This window comes from Borostomias antarcticus (assembly GCF_949987555.1).
Source record: "Borostomias antarcticus genome assembly, chromosome: 7".
NCBI lineage: Eukaryota > Metazoa > Chordata > Actinopteri > Stomiiformes > Stomiidae > Borostomias > Borostomias antarcticus.
The window spans coordinates 13,542,949-13,565,402 of record NC_140240.1 but is presented as its reverse complement, the minus strand read 5'-3'; the positions used below and the strand labels follow the sequence as shown (position 1 = coordinate 13,565,402).

The window sequence follows — 22,454 nt, the reverse complement described above, 5'->3', positions numbered from 1 at the left end:
ACTGCTATCTGTTCTGTACTGTGACCTTTCCCTGCTTGCATCTGCACACACAAAAAACCCTTAATTATTTTAACGGCTTGTTAGTCCCATGGGCCTCTGTCAATTAGCCTACATACAGCAAAAATACAATTGTTATTATATAATACATTTGTAACCCCCATCTCCTTCAGTGGGCAAGTGATTTTGTATAAAATTGATCAGAAGAAGCCTTTCCCCACAAACAGTGTTTGATTTCTGCATTTCCAGTCTCACTTCCTGGAACGTGTGATCTGATATTGACCGCAGTAGCCGATCTGTTCCAGTTAGCCTCGCGTCATCAGGCTCTCTCGCTTGGTTTCCAGTCTAGAGCCCGTTGGTATCCGTCACAGAAATACCGAATCGAGCAGCCTAGTCTCGCCAGTCGCTACGTAGGCCCTATTAGAATAAAACATGGACATACCAAACGAAGTTCTTGCAGCATCGTATCGTAGGTTTATGGGTAGGCTATAGACTTGTTTTTGGAGGGGGATAACTATCCGCTTAGACCTGAAACCACAACTGCAAAGCAAATAGGGTTAGGGTTAGTCCCTTGCTGACCACAGTGACGTGTATAAACTGCAGTCATAAATAAACTGCAGACGTGTATAAACTGCAGTCATAAAAAGCTGTGTGTGCAACATGAGTCCACAACTAGACACACTAATGTCATATAACATCTGGCCTTCAACTCCAACAAGTGGGCTTTTGAAAGCCCTTTCAGCAAGAAAGATATAAACCACCACTACACAACCACTTTAAAATGTTCTCAATTCTGCCATTTTGTGCTTTATTTATGAAAATGTTTAATGTGCTCTATTAAAAAAAAAAAAAACTGTTTAAACCTACTTAGCTATTGGCTGTCACGTGGGGTAGGCTAGCCACTGGAAACAAAAGCGCTTTGTCCTGTCTGCTATGCTCCTCCATCCATCGTGTTATGATGCTGATTAGTTTATCTGTTCAACCAGTCAAACCATGGATGAGTGGCAGAGACCTGGCAGTTAAACTTGGGTTTCTATTGTGTGTTTGTCACTCTGTCAGGGTAGCTGACGTAGGTCTGTAATATGATCTCACAGTCTACACGCATTAAATCCACACAAACATAACTTTGGACCTATTATAGTTTCTCTGATGTTAATGATATGTTTGTGTTTTATATTGTTTTAATCGTTTGCCGAAAGTAGTTTGATTAGAAGTTAAACATGTCTTCCTCTGAACAGTATGTTAGAGCAGCAATTTCCTTGTAAACGCGCACACACGCACGCGCACACACACATACACTAGTAGTAGTAATCTGGCAACCTGCCATTCAAAACAGCCTAGGGTCTGTAAACTCACAGTAACTGTTCCTACCCTGTTCATTGCTACAAGTGGCATGCTTTCCTAATAAATATACACATATTAAAGCAAAAAAAAGAGCTTTAATGTTTTGCTCAAATTTGAATCTCATTCCTTTTTTTCTTACTTTTTTTTTTTTTACATAAGCTAACCCAGTAAACAGGATGTTGCTGTCGATCGTGACGTTTCCTCTGAGCTGCCTACCGCCGCCTCCACAACTCAGCATCTGGAGCCTGTCTGAGGTGGGATGAAGGTCAGCACACTGCTGGGCTGCACACGGCCCGTCTGTCAGCTCTGATCCGTCAGGACTGCCTGGCATCGTCATCACCGAGGTCTCTCTCAACACCTCTTCATGATGTGACCGTGCTCAGTGGGCATGTCTGTGCTGCCACCTTGCCACACCGGTATAGCTGGTCTGTGGTAGACTGATAGACTGCCGAACAGTGACTGCAGTTTTACAGCTGATCTTCCCTCCTCAGCCTGCAGGAGTCAAACTTCTTCTTCTTCTTCTTCTTCTTCTTCGTTTGGGTTGGTTGTTATAGTCCTCTCCCCCACAGGATACCAAGCCCCATCTGTGCATCGATGAACGGAAGCGTCCGACGCCGGTCCGGAGGCGATTAAGCCTCACCCACACCGGTCTGGGTAAGTCCATCCCAGGAGGAGTCAAGCTCTCTCTGTGGTGGTAATAAGAGTATTGGTTTGTTGTGGTAGACCTCTCCCTGACTCTCTCCCCCTCCCTCCTTCTCTCTTTTCTCCTGCGCTCATATCTCTCTTTCTCTCTTCTCTCTCTCTTTCTCTCTCTCAGTATGCATGGTTATGCGCTTTTAATAAATAATCTCTCCTCTCTCTGCCTCTGACCAGCTGAAATAAGCATCTTCTTAGCTGCGGAAATATGGAAATTACAGTTCAATTTTTAATAACAGTTCTAAGGTTCAAACGGTTTCCACTATAAGGACAATTACTGATAAGGTTGTTGAATAAATTAATATGCTGTAGACGTGTGGAGTAGCTAGTTTTTCTTTATCAGTTTTCTGGAACCCACTCTATTTTTTCACAGTGGCATGAAACTATTTTTACTTCCTCGTTTGGTTACAACTACATGATGTGTCTGATCTGCTGACTGGAGAACCACACATTCACACCCCTCCAACGCAGGATCAACTAGTCAAACGCAAACAAGCCGTGGCAGAGAACAGGCCTTTCACACCACTGCTTCCAACGCATGTTTCCCTGAGGACACGTAGAGATGGAGGCAGCTGGGTCTACACACACACACGCACGCACACACAGTAGCGTTAGCCCAGAGACCAGAGGGTCTACACACACACGCACACACAGTAGCGTAAGCCCAGAGACCAGAGGGTCTACACACACACACACACACGCACGCACACACAGTAGCGTAAGCTACTGCACGGCACGGGAAGGAATGGCCGTCTGGGTCCCAGTCCGGTCCGGTCACAAAGGACAGAGCCAGCGGCCCGGAGAGATGGTGGTCAACGCAGAGCTGACTGGACACTGCTGTCACCGTGTCTAAAGGCTGGCTGGCCAGTCCACGCCAGTTTAGGAGGAGCAAAATTTCCGCTTCCTCTTTTAGTCTTGTGCCGTCCTGTTTGGCTGTTTACAATCCTCTCACAGACTGGGAGGAGAGGAGAGAGCCGGAGGTTCATTCTCAAAGCTCTACCAGAGTTTATAAATACCCTCTATATCAAACAGTAGCAGTCATAAATGCTGACTTACTAACGAGGGCAGTGCACTAGCAGTATCTTGTACACAACAATAAAATACTCAAAGTGCTCAAAATATACAATTTATTCAAAATATGTTAATGCAACCATCATTATTTTCCAGTAATTACAAAATCAGTAGTTTTAATAGTCTTTTCCTCATCAACAACAAGGCTAGCAGTCTCACACTCTGGTCCACCTCAGGTTAAAGGTCATTATGGACTGTTGGATGTCCTATGGGCGTATCGGCCACAACAGTTTAAAAGAGGACAGTAGTTGACCGAGTCTTTGTCAATCTGAATCCACTGGAAGTTTCATAGAGATGCCAGACATTAAGGACCACAGGGAATGTCCTACATACACACTTAGAGTCATCCCTAACCAGCCTAAACCTGTCAACATGTCGTCTTTAAGGGGCAGCCGCAGTAGGCAGCTAACATGAGTTCACCTCGCTCGAGTACAAAGCCACGATAATAACGCTGACAGATGAAGCCGTTCATGTTGGACTTGAGACAGCTGATGGAAACATGTTTACAAGGTAAACCGTAGCGTACACGTCATGCGTTTCACACAAGCCTGTAAGCGTCAGCGGGTCAAGGCCACAGTGGGCAGTCATGGACTGAGAGAGGGAGGGAGGAGAGAGAGAGAGGAGTGAAGAGGGAGAGGCAGAGGGAAAGAGGAAGAGAGAGTATCCCTACAGACCGTGCGAGGTGAGCAGAAGCTTCCCCCCCTCAGCCCAACCGTTCGCCCCGTCTGCCCTGGAAAACTCTTTCTCTCCGGCTTCCACAGGAAAAGAGACAATAACACCAAGCTGGGCTGAGTAACATGGGCTGAGACTACTAGCTGGGTCTCATACTGGAGGGGTGAATGTGTTACACTGGTGCTCTCACACTGGAGGGGTGAATGTGTTACACTGGTGCTCTCATACTGGAGGGGTGAATGTGTTACACTGGTGCTCTCATACTGGAGGGGTGAATGTGTTACACTGGTGCTCTCATACTGGAGGGGTGAATGTGTTACACTGGTGCTTCAAGAGCTGGAATGCTATACATACACAGAAGCAATCACTCAGCAGTATTAGCATGGTACAAACTGTAGGAACAGTATACATTAATGTAGATAAGATAAGCTTGCGGGGATGGTTGCTTTCTCTGTTGGGTTTAGTCATATAGAACAGTCTGTGAGGGTTTCTATGATACTGTAAGTATTCTTAGCGACAAAACAGTCATATATTACAGTATTTTTTATTATGTAACATATCTGTTACCAAGGCGGACAATTGGCCTTTGTTGGAGAGTATGGCTTGTATCTTCAATAAACAGTTGAAGCCAGGTTCAGATACAGGAGTCAAGATGGATTTAAACAGGTCTAGAATGAAATTTGTTTGTCTCATAACTGCCCAAAGTCTGTTTCCGAGATTCAACGCATCAAATTCTACGAAGGGACTCGGGAAGAGGCGAGCGTTGTAAAACTAGCGTCTTGTCTAGACGGTTGTATCTGAACTGCGGTATTACAGAGCCTCTCTTCAACCAGCCTCCCCATATGAACCGCCTTGGACCGCCCTGGATCGCCCTGGACTGCCCTGGATCGCCCTGGACTGCCCTGGACCGCTGCACGGTCCCCGCCTCTCCTCTTCCATCCACTTCCCACAGAATAATAATAATAATAAATACACTGACGTAGAACTTGATAGGAACCATATCATCTTTATACACATTACTTTTCCATAAATAAACAACTATAAACTGTACAGGTCAAAACAACTTGTCTTAAGTTACCTATGGGAGCACAATGTGTCAGCTACAGTGGTCAGATACTCATACTCCCCCTGGTGGTCAGTAAGGGTATGGACATAGAACATTACACATGATGACAGAGTGACATTAGAAGCTGAATCGCAGCCGCCTCCTTCACGAAACACAATACTGGAATACTGTACTCTGGATTAAACCACTCCTTCATACTATAACACTGTCCTGTGGGTTAAACCACTCCTTCATAATATAATACTATAATACTGTCCTCTGGGTTAAACCACTCCTTCCTACTACAGTATAATACTGTCCTGTGGGTTAAACCACTCCTTCATACTACAGTAATACTGTCCTCTGGGTTAAACCACTCCTTCCTACTACAGTATAATACTGTCCTGTGGGTTAAAGGAAAATGCTCGTTTTTGACAACCTGGACCTTATTTACGGCATATTATAAGACGTTTGACTCACCGAGATAACTTTGGTGTAATTTGGAGGCCTGTAGAAGAAATTTAAAATCCAGCGCGAGCCAAGCATATCCATGTAATGGCGGCGGATCGGGCACTGAGAATGCAGCTTCTAAAAAATCTATTTTCTGCCGCGAAACGGTTGTTTTCATCAATCTGTCTTTATGAATCGCTAGTTGTGCTTACATAGAGCGAGGGCTTGTTGTGGTTTTTCACATGCCTCTGTAATATGATCTTTAGAAACGTCTTTAGAAACGAAATAGCTTCCCCACTTGCTCCAGCACGCATGCGCACAGCGCGCAGACTGGCTATTCTCTTGTCTGTAGGCTACACTCACGGCTCATATTCTCTACACTATGATCGGCTTCCGATCAGTCATCTTCTATATCCTCAAAATCTGATAAATATTCAGGCATATTGCACACAATATTCCAGGCACCAAAAAGCCGATTTAGAGTAGATTTTGATATTTTCGCGGCAGAAAAAAGATTTTTTAGAAGCTGCATTCTCAGTGCCCCGTCCGCCGCCATTACATGGATATGCTTGGCTCGCGCTGGATTTTACATTTCTTCTACAGGCCTCCGAATTACACCACAGTTAACTCGGTGAGTCAAACGTCTTATAATATGCCGTAAATAAGGTCCAGGTTGTCAAAAACGAGCATTCTTCTTTAAACCACTCCTTCCTACTACAGTAATACTGTCCTCTGGGTTAAACCACTCCTTCCTACTACAGTATAATACTGTCCTCTGGGTTAAACCACTCCTTCCTTTACCCTCAGTAGAGTACTTCATCAGAGACACAGTCTGGCTGGTCTCTTCTGCTACGTTGTGTTTTCCACAGGGAGAGTTTTTTCTCACATGGCTCCTTCTCTCCATGTAGGATTCTGAGGTGTTTGGAGAACAGTGTGGGTCAGTCAGTCCTGATAGTCCATGTCACACCGGTCACTCCTTCTACACAGAGAGCAACAATATCACTGCCCTCCTCCTCCTCCTCCTCCTCCTGGCTTTGTGAGGAGGGATCGGTCTTTATTGCAGCTTGCAGGTGAAGAGGTTCATCCTGGGACAGGAACAACCCTCTGGACCATCTCCACCCACCGCTAGTGCATTCTGGGACCTCCTTCCCTTCTCTGTGCAATCACTTCCTGTTCCTTCTCAATCACATGACCACCCGGCTCCGCCCCCCAGGTGATGGTCCTGCTACGACACGCAGCAGCAGCCGCGGTCCTTAGGCTCCTCCTCCACCGGCTGCTTCAGTCTGAGGATGGGCGGGTCTCCGCTGGCCGGCGTGTAGTATACCGCGCTGCCATTGGAGGAGACCAGGGGCATGCGGGAGTCCACAGAGCTGCTCTCGGCGTCGGGGTCGGACGAGCCGTTTCCCAGGTGGCCGTTCAGCAGCGGGTGGTTGAGCAGCTTGGCGGCGGCCCTCTGCTTCTTGAGTTCGGAGAGCGTCTGGGCGCGCTCCCTGGGCCACGCCTCCTCCGCCGGCGGGGGGGGCGCCACAGCCCGGCTGTCCAGCGAAGAGGCGTCGGCGCTGGCAGGTGGCCGGGGGGGCGTGGAGGTGGAGGTGGAGATGAGGCCGTTCTGCTTCCCTCCGTCCTTGAGAATCTTCTGGAGCCTGGGCCTCTCTGCAGTCTTCCCCTGGGGGCCACGGGACACTGCTGTTACACTGCTGTTACAACAACAACTGTTACATTACTGTAGAGTTACTACTAGTATTATACTACTCTGCGCGGCTTTCTTTTGAGGCTTAACCTGCGATGCACAGGACACTGGGACTGCAAATTACAACTAGAGTTACTATAGTGTCATATCTAGCATTATGTAAATCATGTATTTTACATTGTTATAGCATTGGTGTAAAAGGCGGGCAAACACTGAAATGATTTATTGTATAATGAGTTATTATATAGGTCTATACAGAAGGCTGAAGAGTTCAACCACCACACTGACCATCAGGCTGTTCTCCTGGTTCTGGACGTTCTCCCTCCCCTCCTCCTCCCGCCCGCCGCGCCACACGATGGCCTCCGTCTCGTACTCCTTACGGCACAGGTTGTGTCGGTCCGACAGGCTGGCCCTTCTCACCACCTTCCTGTGTTCCAGGGAGAGAGAGAGAGAGACACACTGTGGTCACGGACAACTCTGCGCTATGAACCAATGAGAACGGTCTAGTTGACAGCGGTACTTTAATATGCAAGATATACGAGATATGAGCAGAGCCAGCTCTGGGGAGATGTGGGGAGTTCGCGAGATTATTATTTTTTTTTTTTAACTAAAGCCTCAACTTTAATGCTGTTGATTGATGGAGAGCATTTTCAGCTGATTCCACACTCTCTCTCGTTCGGGCGTTCATGTTTTGCCAATGCTACCGCAATTCAGTCAAACTGAAAAACATTAAAAGGAAACGCACTTAAAAACACTCCAAACTAAGGATCGCCGTATAAACTAAACTCCTCATCAAAGTCAGACATATCTATTTCGAACGTGGCCATTGCAACTTGTGTTGATAGTAAAAGAATTGTCCACTCTTTTGTTTGTTGTTGTTGTGAAGACAATAGTGCCGGCTAGTTACGTATCTCTCCACCTCCCTATTTACAGAAAGCCATATAGAGGTCCGAATAGAACGATAGAGAAACAGCATGGAATCAGCTGAAAATTATCTCCATCAGTCAACAACATTAAGGCCAAGTCGAAAATGAGGCCCTAGTTTAAAAATTCCAGACTATGATAAATTGAGATGGAAATATTAAATGTGCAAAGCACCCCCCTAGTGCCAACATTAAAAGCAACAACAGAGCAGTTTTGCTGTTGGCCAGCAGGTGGAAGTGTGCAGTTGCTGTGTGGAAGAGCGTCCACCAGGTGGCAGTGTGTACCCGCGGCTGCCTGCGCTGGAGGTGCGTCGGCACAGGGACGTCTTGTGTTTGAGCTGCGACTTCATGATGATGTCGTGTTTGTGTTTGAGGTCCAGCAGAAGGTTCCGGAACTCTTCATCCTCACACAGATCTGCGGGAGGGGATAGGGAGAGGGAGAGAGAGAGCGAGAGAGGGAGAGAGAAAGAGGACAAAGGGCAGAAGTCATTATCATTATCCTGAGCAGTAGTAATAACGGTGAGTATACAGCAGTATTAAGGGGTGACTCAGCATCTAGAGCATGGCTTTGGAGTAGTTTAATGGTCATTTTCGGAAAAGCTGCAGTATAAAATACAAAAGCAACTGTATGGTCTCTGCTGGGCCTCGGGGGCAGACCTACCGATGGGCGTCTCCTCCAGGTAGGTCTTGGCGTTCAGACTGCCGCCGTGAGACACCAGCAGTTCGGCCACGTGCATCTGGGGGCAAAGGGTGGAGGAGTGATGAGTATGCACACATATGTGTGTGTGTGTGTGTGTGTGTGTGTGTGTGTGTGTGTGCACGCGCATGTGTGTGTGTGTCCATGTGTGAGAGAGTGTGAGAGAGAAAGTATGTGTGTGTGTGTGAGTGTGAGAGAGAAAGAGAGAGTGTGTGTGTGTGTGTGTGTGTGTGTGTGTGTGTGTGTGTGTGTGTGTGTGTGAGAGTGTGTGTGTGTGTGTTATATACCTGACCCCAGCAGGCAGCAGCGTGGAGAGGCTGCCATCCATCAGAGTCCCTCAGGTCCATGTTGGCTCCGCCCTCCAGCAGCAGCTCAGCCGCCTGGACGTACCCATTGGCTGCTGCGATGTGGAGCTGGGGGAGGTGGGGAGGAGTGGAGGGCGAACGAGAGGAGAGGAGAAGAGAGCAAAGGAGGAGGAGAGGAGAGGAAGACGAGGAGAGAAGAGAGGAAGACGAGGAGAGAAGAGGAGATTAGAGGATGCTCTTAATATTGTCACGTACAGCATGTGTCTAAATTAATCTATTGTCACATACAGTATGTATCTTAATATTGTCACATACAGTATGTATCTAGCTGTCAGATACATACTCAAGGAATCTGAGCACCATTCATTCGTTCAGTCCTGATCATCTGAGGATATATGCACCACGACACTGACAAGGACAAAGAGAAGAAAAACAGGTGCCCTGTGACAGATTGGGGAGCCAGATTAACATCAGGAGACCCCTCCCTCACTAGTCACTGAGATATGTGTGTGTGTGTGTGTGTGTGTGTGTGTGTGTGTGTGTGTGTGTGTGTGTGTGTGTGTGTGTGTGTACGTGCGTTCGTCGAATTTAATATACAATGGTAACATTTTATATTATGGTCCTCTTATTAAGCATTAGTTAATAGGTAATAAGGTTCTTAAGATGCTTATTAACTTTAATGTGTTAATGAGACATTTATATGTGTTAATAATAGCATTATACTGTAAATATGTTTATTGTTAGATTATAAAATAATTACAAGACACTCAGTTTATACATTTCTTAAGAACGTTAATAAAAGCCGTATTATTTTCTATTAAATCTAGTTATTATTAACACTTGTAAATGTCTTAACACATATCAATATTAATAGGCCTCTATGGGTCCCAGTCTGCCAGAGGTCCAGTTCTCTTATAACTCTACTATCTGGGTCCCAGTCTGCCAGAGGTCCAGTTCTCTTATAACTCTACTATCTGGGTCCCAGTCTGCCAGAGGTCCAGTTCTCTTATATAACTCTACTATCTGGGTCCCAGTCTGCCAGAGGTCCATTTCTATTATAACTCTACTATCTGGGTCCCAGTCTGCCAGAGGTCCAGTTCTCTTACATAACTCTACTATCTGGGTCCCAGTCTGCCAGAGGTCCAGTTCTCTTATAACTCTACTATCTGGGTCCCAGTCTGCCAGAGGTCCAGTTCTCTTACATAACTCTACTATCTGGGTCCCAGTCTGCCAGAGGTCCAGTTCTGGCTGCTCCATGCTAATCCGCACGGCCCCAGATTAGCAGACCACATAAAGATGGATGAACAGCGACCCCAATCACAGAATCTGTGGTAAATCTGGCAGTTTATCAAAGTTATTTTGAGATTGTTCAATCATGTAATAAAAAATGTATTGACCACTTTCATTCCACTGTGACCTGTCACTTCGTTGGTATTCAGGTACATCCTCGCTAACACTTGATATTATTAACTCCAGACAGGACATGGTGTTTATTGGTGAGGAACTATCTTTCTCCACGACTTGGCTCACTTCCTGTCACCTCCACCACTGGAACTGAGCACTAAGACTCACACTGCTGCTGCCACAGCAACAGGGTTAGGGGTCAGGGAGAGCGTAGTGTGAAGGGTCAGGGGGTCTCACCAGCGTTGCCCCCTGGGAGTCCTGCTGGTTGACCTCCTCCCCCTCCCCGAGGAGCTTCTGGATCTCTCCCAGCATCCTCCTCTCTGCCGACGCCCTCGTCTCGTTGATCATCTCCTGGGTGATGCCTGCCAATCAAACACACACTCACCTGTCAATTAAACACAGGTGGGACATGGCAGTTGTCAAGCAATCACACACACACACACACACACACACACACACACACACACACACACACATACTTCCAGATACATATGCATACAGAACAAGTCCACACACACACAAACACACGCACAGTTCAGCGTCAAGTCAGTTCCCTTGGCCGCCTTCAGCTCAGAAGGCTAACGTGTTCAGCTCAGCAGGCTAACGTGTTCAGCTCAGCAGGCTAACGTGTTCAGCTCAGCAGGCTAACGTGTTCAGCTCAGCAGGCTAACGTGTTCAGCTCAGCAGGCTAACGTGTTCAGCTCAGCAGGCTAACGTGTTCAGCTCAGCAGGCTAACGTGTTCAGCTCAGCAGGCTAACGTGTTCAGCTCAGCAGGCTAACGTGTTCAGCTCAGCAGGCTAACGTGTTCCCGGAGTTCTCCTGGTTCCCTCCAGAGAGAGTTCTCCTGGTTCCCTCCAGAGAGAGTTCTCCTGGTTCCCTCCAGAGAGAGTTCTCCTGGTTCCCTCCAGAGAGAGTTCTCCTGGTTCCCTCCGGAGAGAGTTCTCTTGGTTCCTAGCCCCAGGTGAAGGATAACCCGGGGCTTGCTTCGGCTGTGCTCACACCAGCGTTTGTTACCCAATTGGGCTAATCCAACAGACCCTGATAACACCTACAGCCTCTGTCTGCAGCAGGACAGGAGGTCCACTGATAAGATACTGGGAACATTAGCTACTGTAGAAGGTCAATTGTCTGCAACAGCGTTCTTCCTCTTTCTCTTTGTCAGCAGCTGGCGAGACATTCCTCAATCCTCTCCTCCACTCTGCCGTCTATGCTAATGCTAATGCTACGCCCCCCCCTCTCATTTTACCTCAGTCACAGTCGAATAAATCATTCAGTCACAGTTGAATAACAAAATAATTAACTATTACGCTTCATAATAAAACCACTGAGTCAACTGAATTCACTCGTACTTATTCACTTACTGAAAGGGATGTCTTTCACGTTTAACAGCTTGTCCTACTTAACCAAGGCCATACTCTCTGTTCGTTCCCACTTGAGAAAAGCTGAGCATATTGGCTGGCTGGCAATGCTACAGTAGTTCTAATGACAGTATTAGCATATTCATGACTCTGCAAAGTCATGTAAATTATCTTCCAAGTAATTCCAATGCTTTTATCTGTTCATAGTCTTAGAATACTGTAAGAACAGTTTTTTGCATCAGGTTTAATGATAATGTTGAGAGAGCTGAATGTTGCATACAGTCAACCTCCACATTGTTGGCTGTGTGGAACACGAACTGATGCTGTTAGAACTGATGCTGTTAGAACTGATGCTGTTAGAACTGATGCTCTTAGAACTGATGCTGTTAGAACTGATGCTGTTAGAACTGATGCTGTTAGAACTGATGCTGTTAGAACTGATGCTGTTAGGACTGATTTTGTTATTACTCATGTTGTTATTACTGATGCTGTTAGGACTGATGTTGTTATTACGTGTTGTTTAACACGTTACAATCTCTTCTCAACCTTCAAGTTAGCATTCCTTGTGATACCAAGCTACCAAAGAGGTACTACATCATAATGCTGCTGATACTGTAATCAACATAGCTGCAAGCCCCAGACAAATGGCCAGGGGCTAACTGTAGATTAGCCTCCATGATTGATCTTGTTTTGTGACCTCTGGGCTTGAGAACTCTGGCGGAAGGAGCGTGACGATACTCTGTTGAGTGTGGCTGTATGTGACGCGTCCACCATGGGCTGTGAGGCGCCCAGACGTACCTCTGTTGGCCATGGCGGTCTCGATGATGTCCAGCGTGGGGTCGTCCTCACACAGGTCGTAGGGCATGTTCCCGTCTGAGTTCACCGCCAGCAGGTCAGCTCCGCTACGGGGAGGACACACCACTGGTCAGTATACAGAATAGAATAAGACAGATGAAAGATATAGAGACAGACAGACAGACAGACAGACAGACAGACAGACAGACAGACAGACAGACAGACAGACAGACAGACAGACAGACAAAAACAGACAGACAGAGACAGACAGAGACAGACAGACAGACAGACAGACAGACAGACAGACAGTCAGACAGATAGACAGATAGACAGAAACAGACAGACAGACAGACAGTATCTTACTGCAGGATGAGGGTCTTGACGAGGCCAGCGTGGCCACAGGTAGCAGCAGCATGCAGGGGGGTCCACAGCTCGTTGTCCTGGGCGTTCACACTGGCCCCTCGGCCCAGCAAGATCTTCACCATCTCCTCATAGTTATCAATACAACACTGGGAGGGAGAGGGCAGGGGAGGCAGGGGAGAGGGAGGGAGGGAGGGAGGGCAGGGGGAGGGTAGGGGGAGAGGGGTGAGAGGGAGGGAGGGAGGGAGGGAGGGAGGGAGGGAGGGAGGGAGGGAGGGAGGGGAGGGGGAGAGGGAGGGAGGGAGGGAGGGAGGGGAGGGGGAGAGGGAGGGAGGGAGGGGAGGGGGAGAGGGGTGAGAGGGAGGGCAGGGGGAGAGGGAGGGAGGGCAGGGGGAGGTGGGGGAGAGGGGTGAGAGGGAGGGAGGGAAGGGAGGGGAGGGGGAGGGCAGGGGGTGAGGGAGGGAGGGTGGGGGAGAGGGGTGAGAGGGAGGGAGGGAAGGGAGGGGAGGGGGAGGGCAGGGGGTGAGGGAGGGAGGGTGGGGGAGAGGGGTGAGAGGGAGGGCAGGGGGAGGTGGGGGAGAGGGAGGGAGGGCAGAGGGAGGTGGGGGAGAGGGGTGAGAGGGAGGGAGGGAAGGGAGGGGAGGGGGAGGGCAGGGGGTGAGGGAGGGAGGGTGGGGGAGAGGGGTGAGAGGGAGGGCAGGGGGAGGTGGGGGAGAGGGAGGGAGGGCAGGGGGAGGTGGGGGAGAGGGAGGGAGGGCAGGGGGAGGTGGGGGAGAGGGGTGAGAGGGAGGGAGGGTGGGGGAGAAGGGTGAGAGGGGGAGAAGGGTGAGAGGGAGGGAGGGTGGGGGAGAAGGGTGAGAGGGAGGGAGGGTGGGGGAGAGGGGTGAGAGGGAGGGAGGGGAGAGGGAGGGAGAGAGAGGGAAGGAGGGAGGGAGGGAGAGCGAGGGAGGGAGGGGAAGAGAGAGGAGAGAGGGAGAGTAGGGAGGGAGAGAGAGCGAGAGGAGGGAGGGAGAGAGAGAGGGGAGGGAAAAAGACAGAAGAAAGACCTTTTTAGAGAGGGAAATCAGGTTGCCATGAACAGATGAGGTGAATTTGAGGTATTTCTATTCCATAAGACCTCCCTAGAGCTTCGAGCACAGGGGGGATACTTTGCGAGACAGTTGAGCTCAGTTGTATATAAACACGTCAGGGTTATCCACTGAAAACAGAAACATGGTGAGCTTTGAGCCGGGTTTCAGTTACGACAGCCAGTTTCAAAACTAACATTCCATTCTAAAAGTGCTTCAAAACGTCATGGCAGTTGCATCTGAACCTGGCTTGCGAAAATCACTAACTGTCAGAGGACAGGCACTCAAACGCCTCTCATCTTGATCTTTTGAACCCTACTCTTCTGAACCCTCCTCAGAGATGTGTTCAGAATAGCACAGACAACATTTCGAGCCGATTCTCCGGCAGCTCCAGCAGACTGTCGTGTGCGGTTATGTGTGAATGTGTGCTCGACACACCAGGATGTAGAGCTGGAAATGCAGACTAGCTATTTTCCAGCTTAACTGGGTGTGATTGCAGGGTGGGGAGTTTCCATGAAAACCAACATATTATGAACACCTAAACAGACTAATTGGTAGAGCGTCTCTGAGCTCTGGCCATTTCTCAATTCCAAGTATGCGAAGTTCAGACTTGCGTCCTTGCTATTCCGGACTTTGGAAGTTCGCATCAGAGTATGAACTTCCAAGGGCGGGAGGACGCAGGTTCAGTCATTCTGCAATTGGAACAGCAGCGTCCTTGTTGACGTAGTCAACAAGATAGTTTATTTAGATAGGGCAACACTGTTGAAAATGCCTAACAACCGTTCTCTTGATGCGAAATGATTTATGGGATATCTGGCTGTCTCAAGTCCACACAAGTCTGCTCCAATGCATCCTCGATAAAATGGGCGGAGCAAGAACACATCCTGGCATTTGATGCGGACTTGGGACTTGCATACTTTCTAATTGGAACAGTACTTGGGCTCCAACTGATGACGTTTCACAAGGACGCAAGTACGGACAAGAACGCATATTGAGAAAGGGCTTCTGTCACTGCACTGAGACAATGACAGAGAGAGAGAGGGAGAGGGAGAGAGAGAGGGAGAGAGAGAATGAGAGAGAGAGGGAGGTATGTGTGCCTCATGCACGTGTGTGTGTGTGTGTGTGTGTGTGTGTGTGTGTGTGTGTGTGTGTGTGTGTGTGTGTGTGTGTGTGTGTGTGTGTGTGTGCGTGCGTGTGCGTGTGTGTGTGTGTGTGCGTGTGTCAAATCCAGCACAATGACCTCCTAATAGAGCTGTGAAGTTGGACTGGGTGTGGAGTTCCTGGACTCGCTGCCGGGATAACCTCAATAGGCTCTCTCACACACACACACACACACACACACACACACACACACACACACACACACACACACACACACATAAAATATTAACCTGATCTTCACCGTGTGTGTGTATGTGTGTGTGTGCGTGTGTGTGCTTGTACGTAATTTAATTACACAACCTACAGGAGTCTGATGTACAGTATTGATACTGTAACCGTGCCTTGTGGTTGCAATTTAAGGATGATTTACAACAACACACCAGGTCAACTCTCTGACAGTAGAAATATTGTTAAATGTTGAAATATGCAACATCACAAGTACAAGAGTAAGTACAAGTAAAAGAGTGCAGACTAAGACGACTCAGTCCATGTCAGGAGAAGGTGTGGCTGTCTGGACTAGGATTGGATTATATCTTGGATAGGCCTTTAGCTTGTAGCAAAACATAAGAAGGCTTGTTCAAGCCTACACAGTTGATCCCACACGCTAGCTAGCCTAGCAGCTAGGCTAATCTCCAACAGCCCCCCTCCATCTCCCCTCTCCCTGGTCAACAATGCAGGGAGGAAGGACATAATAGGCCTTTCATAACTCCTCATGCAAAGTATTTAGACGCGAAACCTTGTGGGACAAAGGGATAGATTATGTCTGGGCAACAACGCGGCCCTTTTCCCTGTGGGCCGGGAGGCGGGGAAGCTGTCCGGGTGTTACGGTCATTTCGTGGTCCAGGTCCAGTGTCCAGCTAAGTTCTCATCTGGCAGAGCCACCGCTGAACATCCTGGCTCTACTCAGATCAGCTCACTGTATACCGGCTACTCTTGAGACTCTGAGGTCACATGGAGTTCCTGGAGAGCTGTCTAAAGAGGGGGGGGGGGGGTACTGACCTGATGCAGCGCTGTGAGTCCATCCTCATTACACAGGTCTGGGCTGACGTTGTTCTTCAGCAGGTAACGCACTGAGACAGGAGAGGAGAGAGGACAGGAGAAGAGAGGAGAGGAGGGGAGGAAGAGAAGAGAGGAGGAGAGAAGAGAAGAGAGGAGGAGAGGCAGGAGAGAGTGGATGAATATTTCATATCAATCTTATGTGAGGCAGGTTAAAAGCCTACATGTTAATCAGCATGTGTAAAGTGTTTTCAGACGAGTGCTCCTGTGCTCCTGGGCGTGCTCTCACACCGTTAAGCCCACAGCTCGCTCCACCCTCCATCCATCACCCGCCTGCACTCTCATTCATTTTGGGTGGAAGTGACTTTTATTAAATGAATGACGTACGTGGCGGGGGATTACTGCCTGCCTGCTGTACACGTCTCTCTACCTCGCTGTCAGCCTCTCTGCCCGTCTCTGCCTGCCTACTTGTCATTCTGACAGACTGCCTGTTATTCTGACAGACTGCCTGTTTCCCTGTTTTATCTCTCTGCCTCTGTCTGTCTGTCAGTCTCCCTGCCTCACTGTCTGTTTGCCTGCCTGCCTGCCTGCCTGCCTGCCTGCCTGCCTGCCTGTCTGTCTGTCTGTCTGTCTGTCTGTCTGTCTGTCTGCCTGTCTGTCTGTCTGTCTGTCTGCCTGTCTTCCTGCCTGTCTGCCTGTCTGTCTGTCTGTCTGCCTGCCTGCCTGCCTGCCTGCCTGCCTGCCTGTCTGCCTGTCTGCCTGTCTGTCTGCCTGTCTGTCTGCCTGCCTGCCTGTCTGTCTTGCATGTTTAGATGTTTAGCTCAGTGCAGTGTGTGTGTACAGGGGACAGGCAGGGCAGGATGATCTCTTGGGGATTTTTCACATTATCCTCAGTCCTGGCAGCTTTCCACAGGAGCAACACAGACAGAGACACAAGAACCAGGCATGAGAACCAGGCATGAGAACCAGGCATGAGAACCAGGCATGAGAACCAGACATGAGAACCAGACATGAGAACCAGACATGAGAACCAGACATGAGAACCAGGCATGAGAACCAGGCATGAGAACCAGACATGAGAACCAGGCATGAGAACCAGGCATGAGAACCAGGCATGAGAACCAGACATGAGAACCAGGCATGAGAACCAGGCATGAGAACCAGGCATGAGAACCAGACATGAGAACCAGACATGAGAACCCGCACGGTACGATACAGCCCCTTTAAAACCCACTTGAAGCGATGGATAGAGTCAAACCAGACTTGTACACTCATACTGTAGTTGTGCGAAACATAATGTATTTGCGCTGCGTGTATTACTATGCGATACTATAAGTCCTATATGCAATAGTCCTTTTATACGATGTGCTGTGTGAAATTAACCTGACGCTGCCAGATGGTTTGCTTCGCATGGTTCGCTTTGCATAACCACCTGAGAACTCTCTGCTGGAAACCGTTTGGAAAAGGGCAGGTACTTTCAAAACGACAGGGGCAGGTGATTGGACGAACCGTCTGAAAACGATCTGAAAAGGTCTCATCAGAGCTAACTTCACCGCTCCTCGCTGTCATTAGCCTGCCCAGCGTAGCTGCTATCACGCTATCTGATCTGTATGATAGAAGAACGCATCTACAGCTCTGGAAGTGTCAGCACCTTAAACTGCCGTACAGCACTTTAAAAACATCTATAGTACATAAACCACTTTAAATATCAGAACTGTATGATGTACAGCCCCTTACAGTGACTATTCTGTGTGTAAATAGCTACAGACCTACAGCACTTTGTCTATCCCATTGTGTAATGCTCCTCTATATGATGTGTACCTTCGATACATGATTATGATGTGTGATTATAATGTGTGATTATGATTTGTGATTATGATTTGTGATTGGATGTGTACTGTATTATTTGATGCATATATTGCTCCTGTGTTTTTAGGTAGCATCTTATTAGGGACAACAGATGGAAATTACACTGACTTGTCTAGAGCCAGAATCAGAAACCTTTGTTTTAATGTTCATTAACTTGCCCTGTCCTTCCCAAATAAACTTGAAATGAAATGAGATGAGCTGTTGTGGGAGCCTGGGTGGTCAGGCCCAGTGGAGGAGAGCGGCCTTGGGATGATAATTATCACATGCACTGTAATTCCAAACCCAGCATCTGTCCCATTAATGGCCATTAGCCTCTAAAACCCACGCACGCACGAACGCGTGCACACACGCACGCACACACACACACACACACACACATACACACATACACACACACACACGCACGCGCACGCATGCACACACGCACACACACACACAGTAGCACAAGTATCTCACATTTTCTGGTGCAGAACATGGCTCTGCAGCAGCCTAATGCCAGGCTCAAACTACAAAGCCCATTTCAAAATGGGGTTGCATGACGCACATAAGGAGAATCTTAACAGACGTTCTACTCATGAATCTCAAACATGCGCACACTACAAGATTTGAAAACAACGGCTCTACACAAACTACAGGATATTATTGTGCCCGAGGGAGCAACAAACCAGTGGTCTCGTTTGTAAAGTAGTGACGTAATAATATAAATATCAAACATGTTTTGATATTATCTGGGTGGCCCCGATGGGTCTGCGAGCCGATCGGGAGATTTAAGATTGGATCTGTAAACCCCTCACATTACAAGATAATCCGGGCCGAACATCCGTACCGACCAACGTTCCAGACCAGATTTCTCTTCCGATTGTCGGGAGGGGTGGATCGGGGACAAATCGGCCCAGAAATCCTGTAGTCTGAGCCCGGCATAGCACACACAACCACCCCTCCTCCTCCTCTCTCTACCTGTGCTCTGTGGGTCCAACTCTTTCCTGTCAGCTGATTTAGCACCTTCATATTTCAGCTCTCATCAGCATCTTGCACTCTGTCTGCTCCTGGCCCCACCTAAACATTCATCACCACTGGCCTGGACAACCTCCCCCCACTCACTCTGACAACTAGCTCAGCCCAGTCCAGTCCAGCCCAGTCCAGCCCAGTCCAGCCCAGCCCAGTCCAGCCCAGCTCAGCTCAGCTCAGCTCAGCTCAGCTCAGCCCAGTCCATTCTAGTCCAGTCTAGTCCAGCCCAGCTCAGTCCAGAACCAGCCCAGAACCAGCCCCATCTCACACAGCAAAGGACCATGTGATGTTGTGATTTAGGGGGACTATCCCTTTAACTAATCTCCCTGTGAACAGGACCCAGGAAGTGTGTAGACAGCGAGGTGGCCTCCTCATCCTGACTGATTACAGTGATAAGGACAGGGGCACCATGTCGTCCGGAGCTACATCTAAAATTACAGCCTGCTTCCCGAAAGCTTGTTATTAATCTGTTACAGTCTTACTCACTTACTGCACACACACACACACACACACGTCCGCATGCACAGACACAGACACATGCATAGATTCACACACACTGAGAGACACAATGCGAGCGTCTTTCTTGAATCTTGTGTGTGTGCGTGTGTGTGTGCGTGTGTGTGTGCGTGTGTGTGTGTGGTGATGCTTGCCTTTAAGAATATAGAGGCAGACCCAGACAGGGCAGCTGGCGGACCAGACCGCAATGCAGCCCAATCATCTGCTCGGCCCGAGTGGGAAGCTGCTTAACACGCTCCCTCGTTCAGACACACACTGCTTAACACGCTCCCTCGTTCAGACACACACTGCTTAACACGCTCCCTCGTTCAGACACACACTGCTTAACACGCTCCCTCGTTCAGACACACACTGCTTAACACGCTCCCTCGTTCAGACACACACTGCTTAACACGCTCCCTCGTTCAAACACACATGCCCTGGGGTTCTGAACGCTGATGTCTCCTCTGCCCAACGAGAGGAGAGGGAGGGAGGAGAAGAGGGATGTTACAGGAGAGAGGAGGAGAGGAGGGGTGACAGGAGAGAGGAGGAGAGGAGTGGTGACAGGAGAGAGGCGGAGGGGGGAATTAATGGAGGAGTGTGGAGATGAAATGAAAGCAGAAGAGAGGAGGAGGCGGAGGAGAGAGGAGGAGAGGGAGGGAGGAGAGGAGGAGGCGGAGGAGAGAGAAGGAGAGGGAGGGAGGAGAGGAGGAGGCGGAGGAGAGAGGAGGAGAGGGAGGGAGGAGAGGAGGAGGCGGAGGAGAGAGGAGAAGAGGGAGGGAGGAGAGGAGGAGGCGGAGGAGAGAGGAGGAGAGGGAGGGAGGAGAGGAGGAGGCGGAGGAGAGAGGAGATGTGAGAGAAGGGGGACGGAGAGCTAAACTCTTACAGCCCTTTAAACAGAGGTGGAACAGATAATGTGGCTCAAACAGTCTCCCCTTCTCTCTGTGTGTGTGTGTGTGTGTGTGTGTTTGTGTGTGTGCGTGCGTCACACTGACATCTCAAAACAAAACTACCTCTCCTGCCAGGGCCTCATCAAAGAACACGGACACACACACGCACACACACACACACTTTTCTCTAAATCCTACCTACCACCAGAGAGCCTGAAAGCTACTTCCCATCAGAGCTGAACGAAGGCACGCTGAGCCCATGGGGAGATCAAACAGACACACGGTCTCCAGGAGACAGAGGAACAGCATTTGGTCCAAACAGAACATAAAGGCGAGTCATTACAGCTCCCCCACTCAGCCCAAATCAGCGCTAATGCATATTAATCCAAGAACAGACGGCCCACTCCCTCTCTCCACCACACATCCTGTCAACGCTACTGTAAGAGCACTGAAACACTCTCCCGCCTGCTCTTCTCTGCTCCTCTCAGATTAATCTAAGACATGAAGGTCCCTCCTGCTCAGATATTCAAACAGAGACAGAGAGACTTCTATATTCAGAGACAGATCGATGTCTATATTCAAACAGAGAGACAGATAGAGGTCTATATTCAAACAGAGAGACAGATAGAGGTCTATATTCAAAAAGAGAGACAGATAGAGGTCAATATTCAAACAGAGAGACAGATAGAAGTCTATATTCAAAAAGAGAGACAGATAGAGGTCTATATTCAAACAGAGAGACAGATAGAGGTCTATATTCAAACATAGAGACAGATAGAGGTCTATATTCAAACAGAGAGACAGATAGAGGTCTATATTCAAAAAGAGAGACAGATAGAGGTCTATATTCAAACAGAGAGACAGATAGAGGTCTATATTCAAACAGAGAGACATATAGAGGTCTATATTCAAACAGAGGCAGATAGAGGTCTATATTCAAACAGAGAGACAGATAGAGGTCTATATTCAAACGGAGAAAGATAGAGGTCTATATTCAAACAGAGACAGATAGAGGTCTATATTCAAACAGAGAAACGTAGAGGTCTATATTCAAATAGAGACAGATAGAGGTCTATATTCAAACAGAGAGGCAGATAGAGGTATACATTCAAACAGGGAGACAGATAGAGGTCTATATTCAAACAGAGACAGACAGAGGTCTATATTCAAACAGAGACAGAGAGGTCTATATTCAAAGAGAGGCAGATAGAGGTCTATATTCAAACAGAGAGGCAGATAGAGCTCTATATTCAAACAGAGAGAAAGATAGAGGTCTATATTCAAACAGAGAGACAGATAAATGTCTATATTCAAACAGAGAGACAGATAGAGGTCTATATTCAAACAGAGAGGCAGATAGAGGTCTATATTCAAACAGAGAGACAGATAGAGGTCTATATTCAAACAGAGAGGCAGATAGAGGTCTATATTCAAACAGAGAGACAGATAGAGGTCTATATTCAAACAGAGAGACTGATAGAGGTCTATATTCAAACAGAGAGACAGATAAGAGGTCTATATTCAAACAGAGAGACATATAGAGGTCTATATTCAAACAGAGAGGCAGATAGAGGTCTATATTCAAACAAAGAGGCAGATAGAGGTCTATATTCAAACAGAGAGACAGATAGAGGTCTATATTCAAACAGAGAGACAGATATAGGTCTATATTCAAACAGAGAGACAGATAGAGGTCTATATTCAAACAGAGAGACAGATAGAGGTCTATATTCAAACAGAGAGACAGATAGAGGTCTATATTCAAACAGAGAGGCAGATAGAGGTCTATATTCAAACAGAGAGGCAGAGCGATCTATAAACAGAGATATAGAGGTCTAACAGAAGGATCTAGATCTTTAGTGGAGGTAATAGGAGAGAGGAATGAACGGGGGAGTATGGAGGAAGATGGCGATGCACAGTGTGAGGGGGGATCTCTATCTGGTCAGGATCAGACACTCTGATTGGCCGGCCACTCTCACAGGAATTCATGATTGGGCGTTGCCGTGGTGATTATCTGTCACCCACAACTGGATTGTACCAAAAATCTCCAGAATTACTTCCTGGGCAGCAGTCAACATTCCAACTGAGGGCGGGGGAACGAGGGGAAGGAGGGTTGAGATGCATCCCCAAAGATAACAGAGACATCAATAAATAAAGCAG

General features: G+C 48.2%; 1 protein-coding gene across 1 annotated transcript in view; it reads right to left on the bottom strand.

Annotated features, from left to right (window-relative positions):
* Nucleotides 1-6,500: 6,500 nt before the first annotated feature.
* The window catches only part of ppp1r16b (protein phosphatase 1, regulatory subunit 16B), a gene marked incomplete at both ends in the record, with an annotated part of 29,151 nt that continues 13,197 nt past the window's right edge, over nucleotides 6,501-22,454 (bottom strand). The window contains 9 exons of the mRNA XM_084440544.1: nucleotides 6,501-6,941; nucleotides 7,254-7,392; nucleotides 8,174-8,303; nucleotides 8,550-8,625; nucleotides 8,873-8,998; nucleotides 10,532-10,656; nucleotides 12,452-12,555; nucleotides 12,812-12,957; nucleotides 16,036-16,106. Of these exons, the coding sequence (XP_084296670.1) occupies nucleotides 6,501-6,941; nucleotides 7,254-7,392; nucleotides 8,174-8,303; nucleotides 8,550-8,625; nucleotides 8,873-8,998; nucleotides 10,532-10,656; nucleotides 12,452-12,555; nucleotides 12,812-12,957; nucleotides 16,036-16,106 (1,358 nt within the window). The remainder of the gene's footprint in view (nucleotides 6,942-7,253; nucleotides 7,393-8,173; nucleotides 8,304-8,549; nucleotides 8,626-8,872; nucleotides 8,999-10,531; nucleotides 10,657-12,451; nucleotides 12,556-12,811; nucleotides 12,958-16,035; nucleotides 16,107-22,454) is intronic.